Source organism: Bubalus kerabau, chromosome 6 (genome assembly GCF_029407905.1).
Source record: "Bubalus kerabau isolate K-KA32 ecotype Philippines breed swamp buffalo chromosome 6, PCC_UOA_SB_1v2, whole genome shotgun sequence".
Taxonomy (NCBI): domain Eukaryota; kingdom Metazoa; phylum Chordata; class Mammalia; order Artiodactyla; family Bovidae; genus Bubalus; species Bubalus kerabau.
In genome coordinates this window covers 71145337-71165389 of record NC_073629.1, presented here as the reverse complement: position 1 = coordinate 71165389, position 20053 = coordinate 71145337, and the positions used below count along the sequence as shown (strand labels likewise).

The 20053-nt window shown below is 36.4% G+C and overlaps 1 protein-coding gene across 1 annotated transcript in view; it reads right to left on the bottom strand.

Moving 5' to 3' along the window:
- Positions 1-20053, bottom strand: part of LRRIQ3 (leucine rich repeats and IQ motif containing 3) — a 216186-nt gene that overhangs the window by 119852 nt on the left and 76281 nt on the right. The window contains exon 5 of the mRNA XM_055585477.1: positions 6146-6299. Within this exon, the coding sequence (XP_055441452.1) occupies positions 6146-6299 (154 nt within the window). The remainder of the gene's footprint in view (positions 1-6145; positions 6300-20053) is intronic.

The window sequence follows — 20053 nt, the reverse complement described above, 5'->3', positions numbered from 1 at the left end:
AGTGAAACAAAGAGCCATGCCATGTAGGGCCACCCAAGATGGACAGGTCATGGTGGGAAGTTCTGACAAAATGTGGTCCATTGGAGAAGGGAATAGCAAACCACTTCAGTATTCTTGACTTGGGAAAGCCATGAACAGTATGAGAAGGAAAAAATATATGACATTGAAAGATGAACTCCCCAGGTCGGTAGGTGCCCAAGATGCTACTGGAGAAGAGTGGAGACATAGCTCCAGAAAGAATGAAGAGATGGAGCCAAAGAAAACACAATGCCCAGTTTTGAATGTGACATGATGGAAGTAAAGCCCAATGCTGCAAAGAACAATACTGCATTAGGAACCTATGAATCAAGGTAAATTGGAAGTGGTCAAACAGGAGATGGCAAGAGTGAAAAATGACATTTTAGGAATCAATGAACTAAAATGGATGGGAATGGGTGAATTTAATTCAGATGACCATTATATCTCCTACTGTGGGCAAGAATCCCTTAGAAGAAATGGACTAGCCCTCATAAGTCAACAAAAGAGTCCAAAATGCAGCACCTGGGTGCAATCTCAAAAATGACAGAATGATCTTGGTTCATTTCCAAGGCAAACCATTCAACATCACAGTAATCCAAGTACATGCCCCAACCACTAATGCCAAAGAACCTGAAGTTGAATGGTTCTATGATGACCTACGATAACTTAGAAGTAACACCCCCAAAAAATATACCCTTTTCATCATAGGAGACTGGGATAGAAAAGTAGGAAGTCAAGAGATACCTGTAGTAATAGGCCTTAAGTTTGGCCTTTGAGTACAAGATGAAGCAGGGCAAAGGCTAACAGAGTTTTGCCAAAAGAATGCACCGGACATAGCAAAAACACTCTTCCAACAACACAAGAGAAGAATCTACACATGAACATCACCAGATGGTCAATACTGAAATCAGATTGATTATATTCTTTGCACTCAAAGATGGAGAAGCTCTATACAGTCAGCAAAAACAAGAGCGAGAGTTGACTGTGGCTCAGATCATGAACTCCTTACAGCAAAATTCAGACTTATAATGAAGAAAGCAGGGAAAACCACTAGGTCATTCTGGTATGGCCTAAATCAAATCCCTTATGATAATACAGTGGAAGTGACAAATAGATTCAAGAGATTAGATCTGATAGACAGAGTGCCTGAAGAACTATGGACCAAACAGTTCATAACACTGTACAGGAGGTAGTGATCAAAACCATCTCCAAGAAGAAGAAATTCAAAAAAGCAAAATGGTTGTCTGAGGGAGCTTTAAAAATAGCTGAAAAAAGAAGGAAAGTAAAAGGCAAAGGAGAAAAGGAAAAATATACCCATCTGAATGCAGAGTTCAAAAGAATAGCAAGGACAGATGAGAAAGTCTTCTTAAGTGAACAATGCAAAGAAATAGAGAAAACAATAGAAAGGGAAAGACTAGAGATCTCTTCAAGAAAATTAGCGATACCAAGGGAACATTTCATGCAAAGATGGGCACAATAAAGGACAGAAACGGTAAGGACCTAACAGAAACAGAAGATGTTAAGAAGAAGTAGAAAGAATACACAGAAGAACTATACAAAAAAGATCTTCATTTACCAGATAACCACGATGGTGTGATCACTCATCTAGAGCCAAGCATTCTAGAGTGTGAAGTCAAATGGGCCTTAGAAGCATCACTATGAACAAAGCTAGTGAAGGTGATAGAATTCCAGTTGTGCTATTTCAAATTGTAAAGATGATCCTGTTAAAGTGCTGCAGTCAATAGGCCAAAAAATTTGGAAAACTCAGCCACAGGACCAGAAAAGGTCAGCTTTCATTCCAATCATAAAGAACGGCAATGCTAAGAATGTTCAAACTACCGAACAATTACACTCATTTCACATGCTACAAGGTAATGCTCAAAATCTTTCTTTTTTTTTTTTTAAATTTTATTTTATTTTTAAACTTTACATAACTGTATTAGTTTTGTCAAATATCAAAATGAATCCGCCACAGGTATACATGTGTTCCCCAAAATCTTTCAAACTAGGCTTCAACAGTGTGTGTTTTGAGAACTTCCCAATGTACAAGCTGGATTTAGAAAAGGCAGAGGAACCAAAGATCAAATTGCCAACATCTGTTGGATCATAGAAAAAGCAAGCGAATTCCAGAAAATAATCTACTTCTGCTCATTGACTATGCTAAAGCCTTTTACTGTGGGGATCACAACAAACTGCGGAAATTTCTTCAAGAGATGGGAATACCAGACTACCTTACCCATCTCCTGAAAAAAAAACTGTATGCAGCTCAAGAAGCAACAGTTAGACTTGAACATGGAAAAACAGATTGGTTCCAAATTGGGAAAGAAGTACATCAAGGCTGTATATTGTCACCATGCTTATTTAACTTATATGCAGAGTACATCATGCAAAATGCCAGGCTGAATGAAGCATAAGCTGGAATCAAGATTGCCAAGAGAAATATCAATAATCTCAGATATGCAGATGACACCATCTTATGGAACAATGCAAAAAGGAACTAAAGAGCCTCTTGATGAAGGTGAAAGAGGAGAGTGAAAAAGCTGACTTAAAACTCAACATTCAAAAAACTAAGAAAAGGCATCTTGTCCCATCTTCTTGTCCCATCTGCTCCCATCCCACTTCATGGCAAATAGATGGGGAAATAATGGATGTGGTGACTCTATTTTCTTGGGCTAAAAAATCACTGTGGATGGGGACTGTAGCCATAAAATTAAAAGATGCTTGCTCCTTGGAATAAAAGCTATGAAAACCTAGACCGCATATTAAAAAGCAGTGATGTTACTTTGCCGACAAAGGTCTGAATAGTCAAAGCTATGGCTTTCCAGTAGTCATGTACGGATGTGAGAACTGGATCATAAAGAAGACTGAGCTCCGAAGAATGGATGCTTTCGAATGTTGTATTACAGAAGATTCTTGAGAATCCTTTGGACTGCAAGGAGCTCAAACCAGTCAATTCTAAAGGAAATCAACCCTGAATATTCATTGGAAGGACTGATGCTGAAGCTAAAGCTCCAATACTTTGGCCACCTGATGGAGAGAGCTGACTCACTGGAAAAACTCTGATGCTGGGAAAGACTGAAGGCAGGAGAGGAAGGGGATGACAGAGGATGTGACGGTTGGATGGCATCACCGACTCAATGGACATGAGTTTGAGCAAGCTCCAGGAGATGTTGAAGGACCAGGAAGCCTGTTGTGCTGCAGTCCATTCAGTCACAAAGAGTCACTACTCTGAAAGAGCAGTCTTTCAGTCACAAACAAAGCTACTCTGAAAGAAATACATGACAAATTGCTTTCCTTGACTCCAAATCTTTATCCTTTAGGTTAGAATGAGTGTGACTTTCTCTTACACTATATCCCTTCTAAAATTCATGTTTGCAATATAGAAAATAACTATTCAAGATAAAAAAGCATAGGTAACAAAAAATATCTCATAGTGTAGCCCAGGTTACTAAAATATTGCAATTGAATTTTAGACCAAAGCCTCAGTTAGGAACTGCTTTGTTTGTTATTACTTTCTATATATATATATATTCTCTTTGGTAACTTTTGAGTAACCTTTTGAGTAAAAGGATTGACTGTGCCAAAGCAGATTTCAAATATTTGTGGGTTCCCCAGCAAAATTCATCATCATAATATCTAGATTTTCCAAAAAATCCTCCATAGTAATATATAAATGTCCCTATAGCTTGATCTAATTACCACCAAATTCTATATTTATGTTAGTCTATTCAGTAACAGGAGAACAACCACCCTCTGATGAAAATCTTTAAGCCAGGGACAAATAATGTCCATAGCAATTGTTTTAGATTCTCAATTTCTTCTATGTCAATACATTTTTTTTTTTCAGATTCTTTCAGTATGGCTTCTGATTTTGGGTTCTGCATCTCATTTACAGTCTATTCTTGCACCATGAACTCTGGATGTTTATAGGGACTTTTGGCTTTTAAACACATCATTTCCTAAATGAATGTGTCTTGAACTCACTCCTCTGGCTCTTTTCATTTTAGGTTACCATAAATATCAGAAATTCTAAGTCCTTAGGAGACTAAGCACATTTCATCTCTAAACAGGAGCAGATTCAGACAACGATTACTTTATCTAATTACTGAAACCTGAATTCCATTCTTGTTTAACCCTCTCTATTACTTTGCTCACAGTGTATTTTTCTAATGAGCTTCCATTATTAAATGCTGATATTTTCTCAAGCCTTCCCCTTCCCTACTCCCTAAATTCTTTAGTGTTTTCGGATCCTAGGTTGTCTTATGCATCTAGGGTATTAATTATTCTCACTATAGTTTCCAACAAACCAAGTCAATAAAGACTAGACAAGTGAGTAGTAAAAATAATAAAAGAATAATACATCAATAGAGTGAGCTGAAGAAAAGACTAAAAATGAAACTAACATAAGATGGAATGGCAATTTTATATAAAAGACATAGATTCAAAGATGAATCTTTCAGAGAAAAATTACTTCAGTTACTTTAAGAAAGTGAGCTTTGGGCTTCCCTGGTGGCTCCATGGTAAAGAATCTGCATGCCGATGAAGGAGACACAGGTTTGATTCCTGATCCAGGAAGATTTCACATCACATGACACAGCTACAGAAGCCCACACACTCCAGAGCCCATGCTCTCCAACAAGAGATGCTATCGCAATGAGAAACCCACATACTGCAAGCAAGAGTAACCTGGTTTACCGCAATTAGAGAAAAGCCTACACGGCAATGAAGAACCAGCACAGCAAGAAATAAATTTAAAAAAGAAAGTGAGCTTTGGAGACAACTTCAATAATGTTCTATGAATAATGGTCCATGAATGGTAGCTATAAGCAGTGAAAAAAACATAAGACTAGAAAAGAATAGCTTTTAATAAATGACATTAGTAGTGATGTGGTTAATAGAATCACTAACATCAAGGAGCTTTAGAAAACTCCTTATAATTAATATATTTTAGAAAATATTTGTAATATTCAAAATACTTCCAAAGATCCAAAATTGTATATTTTACGTATCTTCATAGGTATTAAATAACATAACCTTTATAATATATACTATTCATATTTCTGTATCTGTAATAGTTGCTTTTTAAAACCTATCCTTTTATTCAATGAAAAAACTTTGGTGGGATTTAAGGGATTGAGGACATTACTATATCTACTGTGTCTAGAACACACGTCCTCAATTACACTGAAATCAGACTAATTGCAGTCTGGATATTTTGCATTTCCTTCTAATTATGTTAATGTAATAGAAACATTTGTAGCTCAGGCTACTCAGGTACACTTGCAAATACGAAAGAGTTTACATACAAAAACAGTGCTTTACAATTCACAAAAAGTTCATTTCAGTTAATTATACTATAATGCCAAGTTTTCATTTTTACAATTACCTAGTGTTCAAAGCAAAACTCTAAAAAATAAAAAAAAGGCACAAATTTTGAGGTCAGAAGATCTCTGAGTTAAGTTCCAGCAATGTCACTTAACTGTCTGGCTTTTAGTAAGTTAATTGACCCCTCTGAGCTTTAGTTTCCCTATTCATTAAAAAGAGGTAAAAGTACCTATATTACAGTATTGTGAAGAATAAACTACCTACCACCTGCAAAATACCTAGCACAGTGCCCGGTACATAGTAGGCACTCAATAAATACAAATTTATTTCTATTTTTACTGTGTCCTTAAAGCAATACATAATTTAGCATAAATCACTCAGTGAATATTTTCCTATATGTACAATTATCAAAATTGTACAATATCTAAATAAATATTTTCTAAATATTTAGAAAAACTAAATATTTCTTTATGTTTTCAGCTACTGAGATTTTATATCACTGTTAATAATTACTTGCAATAATTAATAAGAGAAAACATATATACAAAGCACAAATTAGTTTTGGAGTGATTAATATGCCACAAAAATTATATTTATACTATATTATATGACTTTTATCACATCCCAAAAATATCAAGAATATTAACAAGATAATAGAAGATATTAAAAGAGATTAAATAAATTATTAATATAATATGAACTATAACTATAGTATCTTAACAATATATCAAAGAAACATAATAAAAAATAAAGAAATAAAAATAATAATAAAAAAGAAGCATAATAAAATAATTACACTTACATGTTTCCAGCGTGAAAACTTTTCTGTTATATTAGTTCCAGGCTGAAAAAAGAGTTCCTTAAAGAGTTTACTATCAAATCCTTTGTGCTTGTAAATCCATCTTTTTTCACATTCACTAATAGATTTTTCATGTTTTTTATACAAGAACAAGTGGCTGAATACAAGGGAGGAAGAGGGAATTGCAGTTTAGTCTTTTTACCAAAAAAAGTGGGAGAAAACTACTTATGAGTTCACTTACATTTTAGAAAACATAGTGGTAAATTTAATATACTTGTTTTCATATTATTACTATATAAAACTATTTAGGCACTCTAGGACTTTCTCATCAACATTCATCAAAGGATGAATGAGTGCTAAGAAATCTCTAGTGATATGAATGCCCAAACAATTATCAAACTACACCCGGCTATGCATTTTATAATATAATGTTAGAACATGACTAAATTATCTATAGGGATATAAAATAACCAATGTGAGCTCTTCTTACTTTCCTTCTCCATTTAATAAATAACTTATTTCCACCTTGGAATACTACTCTACAGCAATACTGTCCAAGAGAATGTAATGTATGCCATAAAATAACTTAAAAGTTTCTACTAGCTACACTAAAAAAAACAGTGAAAATAAATAGATGAGATTAATTTTAATACAGTTGACACATGAACACCACAAGTATGAACTACATGAGTCAATTATACATGAATTTTTTTTCAGTTAAAAAAGTACTATACTATCACACTGCGAAAACCACAGCTATACAGGACCAAGGGTAAATAACTAGAGCATCTGCAAATTCTGGTACTTGCAGCAGGTCCTGAAACCAACCTCTTGCAGATAAAAAGATGGCTATATTATGTTTTATTTAACTTAATGTATTCAAAATAATACTAGATAAATGACATCAAAAACTTAATATTGTAATAATAAAATACTGAACATTAGCTCTATAAGATCAAAAACAAGGGATAACATCTCTCACCCAACCTATTCAACATATTCAGCATTGTACTCAAAGCCCTGATCAGTCCAATGAGGCAATAAGAAGAAAATCATACCCAGTCTAATCTTTGAGAACAGATGCAAAAATTCTAAACACGAGTAAAAAGAATCCAGCAATGTAAGCAAAGAATAATAAGAACACTATGATTAAGTATTACAAAGCTCATTACATAAATAATAGAGAGCAAATGTAAAAATATATAAATGGATGCAGAAAGGCACAAGATAAAATTCAGTAACCAATCATTATTCAAAATTTTCTAAGAGAAGATATCAAAGTAAGCTACTTCAATATCATATAGACAAATCACCAAAAACTGGTAATATTTATTATATGTGATGAAAGAGCAAAATCATTTGAACTAAAATGATGAAACAGGTAGGAAGCTTACTGCTACCATTACTATTAAACAGCTAAAGAAAAAATTATCCAAGGAAAGCAATTTTTCCATTTCTGGAATTTTTTAAGTGGGCTCTATCAATTTATTCCTTCACTTAAATATTTTCACTGATGATCTAAAAATTATGGTGAAATACATTAAAAGACTAAAACTTCAGTTCACTTCAGTTCAGTCGCTAAGTCATGTCCAACTCTTTGTGACCCCATGAATCGCAGCACGCCAGGCCTCCCTATCCATCACCAACTCCCAGAGTTCACTTAGACTCATGTGCATCAAGTCGGTGATGCCATCCAGCCATCTCATCCTCTGTCGTCCCCTTCGCCTCCTGCCCCCAATCCCTCCGTGCATCAAGGTCTTTTCCAATGAGTCAACTCTTCGCATGAGGTGGCCAAAGTATTGGAGTTTCAGCCTCAGCATCAGTCCTTCCAATAAACACCCAGCACTGGTCTCCTTTAGGATGGACTGGTTGGATCTCCTTGTAGTTCAAAGGACTCACAAGAGTCTTCTCCAGCACCACAGTTAGGGTGAAGTACATTAAAAGAATAAAATTTACAATGATTCAACTAAGACAGAAGTCTACTTTGCTTGCATGCAGTCTACACTGGTTGAGCAGTGCTGCTCAATAAAATAATTTCGTCTTTTCTCACCATGCTTAAGTGTGAGTCACTCAGTCATGTCCGACTCTTTGCGATCCCATGGACTCTAGCCTGCCAGGCTCCTCTGTCCATGGTATTCTCCAGGCAAGAACGCTGGAGTGGGTAGACAATTCCCTTCTCCAGGGGATCTTCCCAACCCAGGGATGAAACCCAGGTCTCCTGCATTGCAGGCAGATTCTTCATCACTGAACCACCAGGGAAGCCATGTGCGAAGACACTGTAATTGACCCACATGACTAATGCATTTCAGTCCATGGGAAGTGAGAGGCATGAAAACAAAGGGGATCCAATTACCATTTAAGTATTTGAAGCAACAATTGCAGCATTAACTCTGTTCAAATCTAACAAAAATATGGTCAGATGAACACTCACTGTAAGTAAAATTGGTTAATAAATATCTAGTAGTTACTTAACTACTAAAAGAAAAAGAAAACAATGGATTTTCAAGAAAAAATTAGTATTTTGAAAATGACCAGTAACTTCTCTCTAAACAGAAGTTTGTAATACCATGAAGCTGACATTCTCTGATAAGTAAAATTAGATAACAGAGAAATAGAAGACTAAATATATAACAAGTGAATTGCTTTTCACATAGGCTGAACTTAGATAGTATTGGTACAAGGACATAAGATACAGTAAGAATATTAGAAAAACATTCGAGTAAAGCAAACAAGAAAATACAAAAGGCAAAAGTATGCTTAAGGAGGCCAGAACACATTTGACATGTTTGAAGAATGTGAAGAAGGTCACTGAAATGGATAGTCACTGCAGAGTTTTGAGCAGAAGCATGGCTTTAAGTTCAGAGAAGATCAAGATGGTGGAATAGGAGGACATGGAACTCACCTCCCCCCATGAAAACACATCAAAAATACATCTACATATGGAACAATCCAGAAAAGTAATCAGAGACTTGAAGAAATACTCCTGCATGACCAAACCTGTGAAAAAATTCACACAGAATCAGGTAGGAAGGGAAGAGATGGGATCAGGTTAGGACCTGTGCCCCTGGGAGGGAGACTCAGAGGAAAAAAGATGTTACACAGGTGAAGACCCTCCTTGGGGAATGAGCTGTTCAAATCACACACTGAGCACCCAGCCTTGGAGTCTGACACTGAGAAGATGAGCCCACTTCACTGGTTCCAGGGCTAGTGGGACTAACAGCAGGACTGGGGAAGCCTGCTTGTAAGAAGCATGCACAAACTCACTTGATCCCGACACACGGCAGAGAGGGAGAAGTAAGATTGCAGGGTGGTTGGCTGGTTTCCCACAACCACCCTGGCCTGCATTTCAACCTAAGAAGGGCAGTCACTTATGATGCACCTCCACACTGGGGTAAGGGACATGATATACCTCCACACTGTGGCTGAGCAACAAAGGACAAAGGCTCAGACCCAAAGCAGCAACTGAGCAGTGCAGGGGCAACCACTCCTGGTGCTCACACAAACAGTGCCTTGAAGTCATCCAGGTCCCTGCCCAGGCCAGACCTCTATAGCCGGGGTTCTGGCCCACACCAAGCACAAAAGAACAGCATTGGGTCAAACAAGTAGACATTTTGATGAAATGGAAAAATTCCCCCAAAGATACAAATTTCCAAAACTAACTTAATAAGAAGCAGGAAACCTAAACAGACTTTTAACAAGCAAAAAAAAAAAAAAAAAAAAAAACCCTCATTGAATTAATAATTTAAAATATGCTCATAAAGGAAAGCCCAGGCCAAGATAACTTCATGGTGAATTCTACCAAACATTTAAGGAAAAAATAAAATCCTTCACAAACTCTTCCACTCTTTCAGAAAATAATGGGGGGAACATTTTTCAATATATTTTTATGATTCCAGGGGGAGTTTTGCCAGCATGCCAGACAGTGACAGATTCTTCTTTTTTTATAAAAGGAATGGAAAAATCCTTTGTAATACAGAGGTTGCCAGTGTGAAGTCATTTGCTCTAGCAAGATTACCTTAGAAGTAATAGGAAAGATTATTTTTTAAAATTAGAGGATCCAACTCCCTTGCTGATTCCATTATCAGAAAGATAGTGATTTAGATACAAAATAGTAACAAACTATGGAATCATAATACTGCTTCTAATAACTAACATCCAGAAAGCACTGCCTATGTGCTAATCAATTCTGAGCCCCTAACAGGTATTACCTCAGTCTGTGCTCACAAACATTACTGTCCCTATATATTGAGACTCAGAGGAAACATACTCACTCAAGTGCCAAGAGCTACAGAATGGGCACACCAGGTCTCTCAATGTCTAGGTCAGGTCACTTCTCACCCCCAGCTTACCAGCAATTACAAAAATAAAGAATTCCACAGGCATCCAGGAAGAATACATATATCTAACTCAATATATATTAGAAATGACAAAAATTCTTCAGGATTTTTGGTTGTTTGGCACTCTTCCTTATTTTGAGAACTAATGAGTTCTATCGATCTTCGCTCACCACTCATAATTTTTTTTACTTTGGTTATTCTAGTCATTTTCTAAGAGGCACATTGGGAAGCCTTTCTTAGTCTTTATTTTTCTTCATTGTGAATAAAGAATTCTCTCATCCTATTTATTGTTTCCTCTCTTCAGCAGAAGTGAAGGCTGAAGGAGGGACATTTCAGTTCATTCTCATACTGAAACTCAAACCATAAACAATTACAACAGGAAAATTTTAGTCTTGTTTTCCAGATTTTACCCTGGATCCTTATTTACCTTAGTTTCAAGTACTAAATTAAGTTTATTGTTTTCCAGTTATTGTTAAAAAAAATCTCAAGTATTTCTAAAATGCTATAAATTTATGACTTTCTTTCATCTATAATTTCTTTGGTTTTCAGCTCTTATGGGCCAGGAAGGTCTTCACAATTATCTTACAGGCCAGGAATGTCTTCACAACTATCAGCACAAAAATAACCTATAACCTGTTTAATAGACTATACATCTAGCATAATTATAGAAAAAAAGTGGTCAAAAATTAACAATTGTCCTTTATTTAAAATTCCTATTCATTCATATTTGATATTTAATATTTTAAACAACAAAAAAACTCAACAAGACACAATAGTCTGCATATTATTTGCTACTGCAGATTTCATATAATCAACAACTTTGATTAAAGTATAAAAATATACATGTAAAATTTTAACAAATATGGAATTGTGATTGCTATTAAACAGGTAGAAGTTAACTTCAACTTGCCAAGAAAGGGAGCAAGAGAAGGGAAAAGCAGAGTAGAGGGGAGGACTGCGTAAGGTTTGCCTGCTATTCATGTAATCCCTTAAACCAACATCTTTGGTGACACCCACTGTGTGCAAATTTTTGTGTTAATTTTAAAATTTTTTAATGGATTTTACATTATAGGCCAGTAATAGATTCATAGCAAAACTGAGAGGAAGGTAGAGAGAATTCTTATATATCCTTTTTTCCCATACATGTGTAGCCTCCCTCATGATTAACATCCCCAACTAGAATGGTACATTACAATTGATGAATATACATTGATACATTACTACCACTCAAAGACCATAGTTTATATCAGTGTTGAATGTCAGTAGTGTACATTGTGTGGATTTGCACAGATGTACGATGACAAGTAATCATCATTATATATGATACTGAGTATTTCACTGCCCTAAAAATCCTCTGTTCTCTGCCTATGGCAAGCACTGATTTTTGTATTATCATAAGAGTCTTGCATTTTCCAAAATGTCAAATAGTTTGAATCACAAAGTATGTAGCCTTTTCAATTCTTTCAGTTGGTAATATACATTTAAATTTCCTCCATCTCATTTATGGTTTCATAGCTCATTTTTTATCACTAAAATGATTCTATCATCTGGATCCATTATATTATTTATTCACCCATTCACCTACTAAAGGATGTTTTGGTTGCTTCCAAAGTTTTGCCATTACAAATAAAATTGCTATAAACAATCATGGATAGGTTTTTGTGTAGGCATACATTTACAACTGCTTTGGGTAAATACCAAGAAGCATATGGCAAGGATCATATGGCAAAAGTACGCTATTTTTAAATTTCATTGATTTCTACTCTAATTATTATGTTTCTGTGTACCTTAATTTGTTCTCCTTTCCTAACTGCCTAAAGTTGAAGCTTACATGACTGTTTTTAGACATTTCTTCCTAATACATGCATTTAGTCCTATAAATGTTCCTCTACACACTACTTTCTCTGCATCCCACAAATTTTGATCAGTCTTGATTTAATTTTCATTTAGCCCAAAATGTTTTAAAATTTCTCTTGAGAGTTCTTCAATCCATGTTTTATTTGGAAGTGCTAGAAGTTTTTAGTCTCCAAGCAAATTGGAATTTTCCAGCTAAATTTCTGTTTCTGATGTCTTGCTTCATTCCATTGTCTCTGAGAGCACACACTGTGTTTTTTATCCTTTTAAAGTTGTGTTTCATGGCCAAGAATGTGGTCTATTTGGGTGAATGTTCCGTGTAAGCTTGAGATGAATCTGTATTCTGTTGCTGTGCTGCATAAGCGTCCTTTTTATTCTGTTGATTGATGATTTTGAGGTCAACTATGTTTTATCTGATTTTCTGCCTGCTAGATTTACTTCTAATAACCAGAGTTGATTTTCCCACTAAAATAATTGATTCATTTGCTTCTCATTTGTAAGTGGTCTGTTCATATTTTCTATTTATTTCTGATTCAGTCTTGGGAGGTTGTACCTTTCTAAGAATTTGTATGTTTCCTCTAGGTTGTCCATTTTGTTGGTATATAGTTGCTTGTAGTATTCTCCTATGAGTCTTTGTATTTCTGAGTTTTCAGCTTCCCAGGTAGCTCAGTGGAAAAGAATCTGCCTGCCAATGCAGATCATGCTAGAGACTTGGGCTTGATCCCTGGGTTGTGAAGATCCCCGGAATAGGAAATGGCAACCTACTCCAGTATTCTTGCTTGGAGAATCCCATGGACAGAGGAGCCTGGTAGGCTACAATCCATAGGGTCGCAAGAGTTGGATGTGACTGAGCCACTAAGCAGACAAATACACACAGTGTTAGTTTTAACTTCGTTTAACTTCTGATTTTATTAGTTTCAGCCCTCTCTCTTTTTCTTGATGAGTCTGGCTAAAAGTTGATCAATTTTATTTATCTTTTCAAAGAATCAGCTCTTAGTTTCTTTGAATTTTTAATTGTTTTTGTCACAATTTTATTTGTTTCTGCTCTGATCTTTATGCTTTCTTTCCTTCTACTAACCGAAGGTTTCACTGTTCTACTTTTCCCATTTCCTTTAGGTGTAAGGTCAGGTTGTTATTTGAGATTTTTTTTTTATTACCTGAGGTAAGCTTGTATTGCTATAAACGTCCTTTTTAAGAGGTTAGTCCAAAATATATAAACAGCTCCTACAACTTAATATCAAGAATCAAACAACCCAATTAAGAATGGACAGAAGGACTGCATAGATATTTTTCCAGAGAAGACATACAGATGGCCAACTGGCATATGAAAAGATGCATAACACCATTAATCACCAGAGAAGTGCAAATCAAAACCACAGTGACATATTGTTTCACATGGAACGTGAGTAAGTGAAGTTGCTCAGTTGTGTCCGACTCTTTAGGACCCCATGGACTGTAGCCTACCAGGCTCCTCCATCCATGGGATTTTCCAGGCAAGAATACTGGAGTGGGTTGCCATTTCCTTCTCAGGAGATCTTTCTAACCCAGGGATTGAACCCAGGTCGCCCACATTGTAGGCAGATGCTTTACTGTCTGAGCCAGAATGGCTAGCACCAAAAAGACCAGTGATAACAAATACTGGCAAGGATGGAAAGAAAAAAAGAATGCTTCTACACTGTTGTTGGGAATTTATATTAGTACATCTACCGTGGGAAATTGTATGGCTACTACTCAAAAAAAACAAAAAAAAAAAACAAAAAAAAAAAACCTAAAAATTAAACTACCATAAAAAACTTAGGAAAGAATAAAATTTTGCCGCTGTAGCAACACAGATGGACTTGGAGGATATTATGCTTAGGGAAATAAATCGGACAGAGAATAAAATGTCATATGATATCATTCACATCAGTGATCTAAAAAATAAACTAATGAATGAACATAACAAAAAAGAAACAGACTAACAGATAGAGAGAACATACTAGTGGTTATCAGGGAGAACAGGAAAGTTGGGGGGAGACAGAAGTAGGGGGTGAAGAGGTATAAAATAATATGTATAGAATAAATAAGCAACAAGGATATATAGCCCATAATAGGGAATATAGCCCATACTTTCAGTTCAGTTGCTCAGTCGTGTCCAGGCCTGCAACCCCATGAACTGCAGCATGCCAGGCTTCCATGTCCATCACCAACTCCCAGAATTGGCCAAACTCATGCCCATCAAGTCAGTGATGTCATCCAAACATCTCATCCTCTGTCATCCTCTTTTCCTCCTACCTTCAACCTTTCCCAGCATTAGGGTCTTTTCCAGTGAGTCAGTTCTTCGCATCAGATGGTCTTAAGTATTGGAGCTTCATCTTCATCATCCAACTTTCTAATAAATATTCAGGACTGATTTCCTTTAAAACTGACTGGTTTGATCTCCTTGCTCTCCAAAGGTCTCTCAAAAGTCTTCTCCAACACCACAGTTCAAAAGCATCAGTTCTTCGGCGCTCAGCTTTCTTTATAGACCAACTGTCACATACATAGATGACCACTGGAAAAACCATAGCTTTGACTATATGGACCTTTCTTGGTAAGTAATGCCTCTTTTTTTTAATATGCTGTCTAGGTTGTTCATAACTTTTCCTCCAAGGAGCGTCTTTTAATTTCATGGCTACAGTCACCATGTGAAGTAATTTTGGAGCCCAAGAAAATAAAGTGTGTCACTGTTTGCACTGTTTCCCCATCTATTTGCCATGAAGAGATGGGACTGGATACCATGATCTAAGTTTTTTGAATGTTGAGAATGTTGAGTTTTAAGCCAGTTTTTTCACTCTCTTCTTTCACCTTCATCAAGTGGCTCTTTAGTCCTCTTCACTTTCTGCCATAAGGGTGGTATCATTTGCATATCTGAGATTATTGATATTTGTCCCGTTAATCTTGATTCCAGCTTGTGCTTCATCCAGTCCAATATTTCTCATGATTTATTCTGCATATAAGCTAAATAAGCAGGGTGACAATATACAGCCTTGATGTACTCCTTACCCAATATGGAACCAGTCTGTTGTTCCATGCCCATTTCTAACTGTTGTTTCTTGACCTGCATACACATTTCTCAGGATGCCCGTAAGGTGGTCTGGTATTCCCATCTACTGAAGAATTTCCCACAGTTTTCTGTGATCCACACAGTCAAAGGCTTTCACATTGTCAATAAAGCAGAAATAGGCTTTTTTTTTCTCCTATAATTCTCTTGCTTTTTCTCTGATCCAATGGATGTTGGCAATTTGTTCTCTGGTTCCTCTGCCTTTTCTAAAACCAGCTTGAACATCTGGAGGTTCTCGGTTCATGTACTGTTGAAGCCTAGCTTGGAGAATTTTGAGCAGTACTTTGCTAGTCTGGGAGAAGACAGCAATGGTGCAGTAGTTTGCCTTTCTTTGGGATTGGAATGAAAAATGACCTTTTCCAGTCCTGTGGCCACTGCTGAGTTTTCCAAATTTGCTGGCATATTTGGTGCACCATTTTCACAGCATCATCTTTTAAGATTTTAAATAGCTCAGCTGGAATTACATCACCTGCACTAGCTTTGTTCGTAGTGCTGCTTCCTAAGGCCCACTTGACTTCTCACACCAGGATGTCTGGCTCTAGATGAGTGATCACACCATGATGATTATCTGGGTCATGAAGATCTTTTTTCTATAGTTCTTCTGTGTATTCCTGCTAGCTCTTCTTCGTATCTTCTGTTTCTGTTAGGCTCATACCATCTCTGTCCTTTATTGTGCCCATCTTTGCATGAAATATTCCCTTGGTATTTCTAATTTTCTTGAAGAGATCTCTGGTCTTCTCCATTCGATTGTTTTTCTCTATTTCTTTGCACTGCTTACTTAGGAAGGCTTTCTTATCTCTCCTTCCTATTCTTTGGAACTCTGCATTTAGATAGATATATCTTTCTTTTCTCCTTTGCCTTTCACTTCTCTTCTTTTTTCAGCTATTTGTAAGGCCCCCTCAGGCAACCATTTTTTCTTTACGCATTTCTTCTTCTTGGGGATTGTTTTATCACTGCCTCCTATACAATGTTACAAACCTCCATCCACAGTTCTTCAGGAACTCTATCAGATCTAATCCCTTGAATCAATTCGTCACTTCCATTGTGTAATCGCAAGGGATTTGAATTGGGTCATACCTGAATGGTCTAGTGGTTTTCCCTACTTTCTTAAATTTAAGTCTGAATTTTGCAATAAGGAGTTCCTGATCCAAGCTACAGTCAGCTCCTGGTCTTGTTTTTGCTGACTGTACAGAGCTTCTTCATCTTTGAATACAAAGAATATAATCAATCTGATTTCAGTATTGACCATCTGGTGATATCTATGTGTAGAAGTCATTTCTTGTGTTGTTGGAAGAGTGTGTTTGCTATGACCAGTGTGTTCTCTTCAGAAACCTCTGTTAGGCATTCCCCTGCTTCATTTTGTACACCAAGGCCAAATTTGCCAGTTACTCCAGGTATCTCTTGACTTCCTACATTTGCATTCCAGTACCCTGTAATGAAAAGGATATCGTTTTTGGGTGTTAGTTCTAGAAGGTCTTGTAAGTCTTTTAGAACCATTCAACTTCTGCTTCTTCAGCACTACTGGTTGTGGCATAGACTTGGATTACTGTGATATTGAATGGTTTCCTGGAAACAAACATAGATCATTATGTTGTTTTTGAGACTGCATCTAAGTACTGCATTTAGGACTCTTTTGTTGAATAGGAGGGTTACTCCATTTCTTCTAAGGGATTCTTTCCCACAGTAGTAGATATAATGGTCATCTGAGTCAAATTCACCCATGCCAGTCCGGTTTAGTTAACTGATTCCTAAAATGTCAATGTTCACTCTTGAGATCACCTGCTTGACCACTTCTAATTTACTTTGATTCATGGACCTAACATTCCAGGTTCCTATGCAATACTGTTCTTTACAGCATTGGACTATACTTCTATCACTAGTCACATGCACAACTGGGTGTTATTTTCGCTTTGGCTCAGCCTCTTCATTCTTTCTGGAGTTTTTTTTTTTTTTTTTTTTTTTTTCCACTCTTCTCCAGTAGCATCTTGGGTACCTACCAAAGTGGGGAGTTCATCTTTCAGTGTCATATCTTTTTGCCTTTTCATACTGTTCATGGCATTCTCAAGGCAAGAATACTGAAGTCGTTTGTCATTCTCTTCTCCAGTGGACTACATTTTGTCAGAACTCTCCACCATGACATATCCATCTTGGGTGGCCCTACATGGCATGGCTCAAAGTTTCATTGAATTAGACAAGTCTGTGATCCAAGTGATCAATTTGGTTAGTTTTCTATTTTGTGATTTCCATTCTGTCTGCCCTCTGAAGGATAGGATAGAAGCTTGTGAAGTGTTCTGATGAGATGGACTGTCTGTGGGGGAATCTGGGTCTTCTCTGATGGGTGGGGCCATGCTCAGTAAATCTTAATCTACACTTTATGCTAACTATTAATGAAGTATAATTTTTAAAAACTGTGAATCAATATGTTTTTATACCTGAAACCTATATAATATTGCAAATCAATGATTTCTCAATTTTTTTAAAAGGTTACTGTCACTTATACCTTTCCAAATGTTCTTCTTTTTCTATGTAGATTTGTTTCTGATCTAAATCATTTATTTCTCTCTTAACAACTCCTCTTAACATTTCTTGCCATTCAACTGTACCAGCAACAAATTCTCCCAGTTGTTTTTTATTTATTTATGTTTTATTTTTTAAATGTTTATTTGGTTGCACCAGATCTTAGTTGTTCCAGGGAACTAGTTGGGATCTAGTTCCCTGACCAGGGATTGAACCACAGCCCCCTGCATTGGGATCATGAAGTCTTAGCCACTGGACTACCAGGGAAGCCCCTCTCCCAGTTGTTTATCTGAGAAAGTTTTTATTTTCCTTTACTTAATAAGGATAATTCTTCAATGACTAAAATTCTAGGTTGAATTTTCTCCTAGGTTGTTATTTTGTTGCTGGTACTTTGAATTTTTCACTTCCCCCTCTTCTTTATAGCGGGATTTCCTAGGAAAAGTCAGTTTTATCTTTGCATCTCTATATTAAGGTATATTTAAGTTCTGACTTTTTTATGGATTTTTTAAATTTCTTTTGATTTTTCTGTGTTTGAATATGATATACCTAAGGGGAGGTTTTTAGCATTTATCTTGCTTGGTGTCCCTCTGATGTTCTGGGATCACAATTTGGTGTCTGACAATAATTGGGCGAAAATTTTCCATTCTTCTTGTTGAAATATTACTTCTGTTTTTGTTTTTTGTTTTTTTCTTTTTCATTCCTTCTTCTCCTTCTGGAATTCTTACTGTGTGTGCTATACCCTTTGTAGTTGTCTCACAGTTCTTATATAATCTGTTGTGGGTTTTTTCAGTCTTATTTTGCTTTTCAGTTTTAGAGTTTTCTATTGATATGTCCTTGAGCTCAGAAAATTTTTCTTCAGTCATTTCTTGTCTTAAATAAACAATAGTAAGTTATTTTGGAAAATTCTGGGTACATTTTCTTGCTTTGTGAAAGATTTGCCTAGTCCATTACTGTTTTCATTAACAAAGACAGGCAATATATAAACTCAAAAGCAGTTTTATCATTTAATCTTAGAGAGAGTAAATTAAGAATGAATACTTTCTCAGATGGTAAAAGCATCTGACTACAATGTGGGAGACCTGGGTTTGATCCCTGGGTTGGGAAGATCCCCTGGAGAAGGAAATGGCAGTCCACTCCAGTATTGTTGCCTGGAAAATCCCATGGACAGAGGAGCCTGGCAGGCTGCAGTCAATGGGGTCGCAAAGGGTCGGACACGACTGAGCAACTTCACTTTCACTTTCACTTTCTCCTCAAAAGCATTCTCATTCTAGTCTTTTAAAAATGCTTATTCTCAAGTTCTTAGCTGTTCTACTAAGTGAAATAAGGAAATTCACTTATCCCTCCAAAATTATTAAAGCTTCAGTTTAGGCATGATCTCCTACTGAAAGTATTCTCTGACTTGCCAAAAGCAAAATTGATCTATGCCCAGTACACCCAAAAGAAAGCTTAATGGTAATGAGACTGATTGTGTTTAACACCCTACCCTAGCACATCAATCAACAGATTCAAGAGACGTAATAAGACAGTGTGACCTTGGTGCATGCCCTGATGATTCAAGCTCTCATAGAAGAATCCCCTTTGTATGAATCAGTAATACTGAAAAAACTGAAGTTGAACAGTTCTAAAAGACCTACAAGACCTTCTAGAACTAACATCCAAAAAAGATATCCTTTTCATTACAGGGTACTGGAATGCAAATGTAGGAAGTCAAGAGATACCTGGAGTAACAGGCAAGTTTGGCCTTGGTGTACAAAATGAAGCAGGGGAAGGCCTAACAGAGGTTTCCAAAGAGAACACACTGGTCATAGCAAACACACTCTTCCAACAACACAAGAAATGACTTCTACACATAGATATCACCAGATGGTCAATATTGAAATCAGATTGATTATATTCTTTGCATTCAAAGATGGAGAAGCTCTATACAGTCAGCAAAAACAAGACCAGGAGCTGACTGTAGCTCAGATCATGAACTCCTAATTGCAAAATTCAGACTTAAATTGGGAATTGTTTTATCATTGCCTCCTATACAATGTTACAAACCTCCACCCACAGTTCTTCAGGAACTCTATCTATTAGATCTAATCCCTTGAATCAATTTGTCACTTCCATGTGTACAGT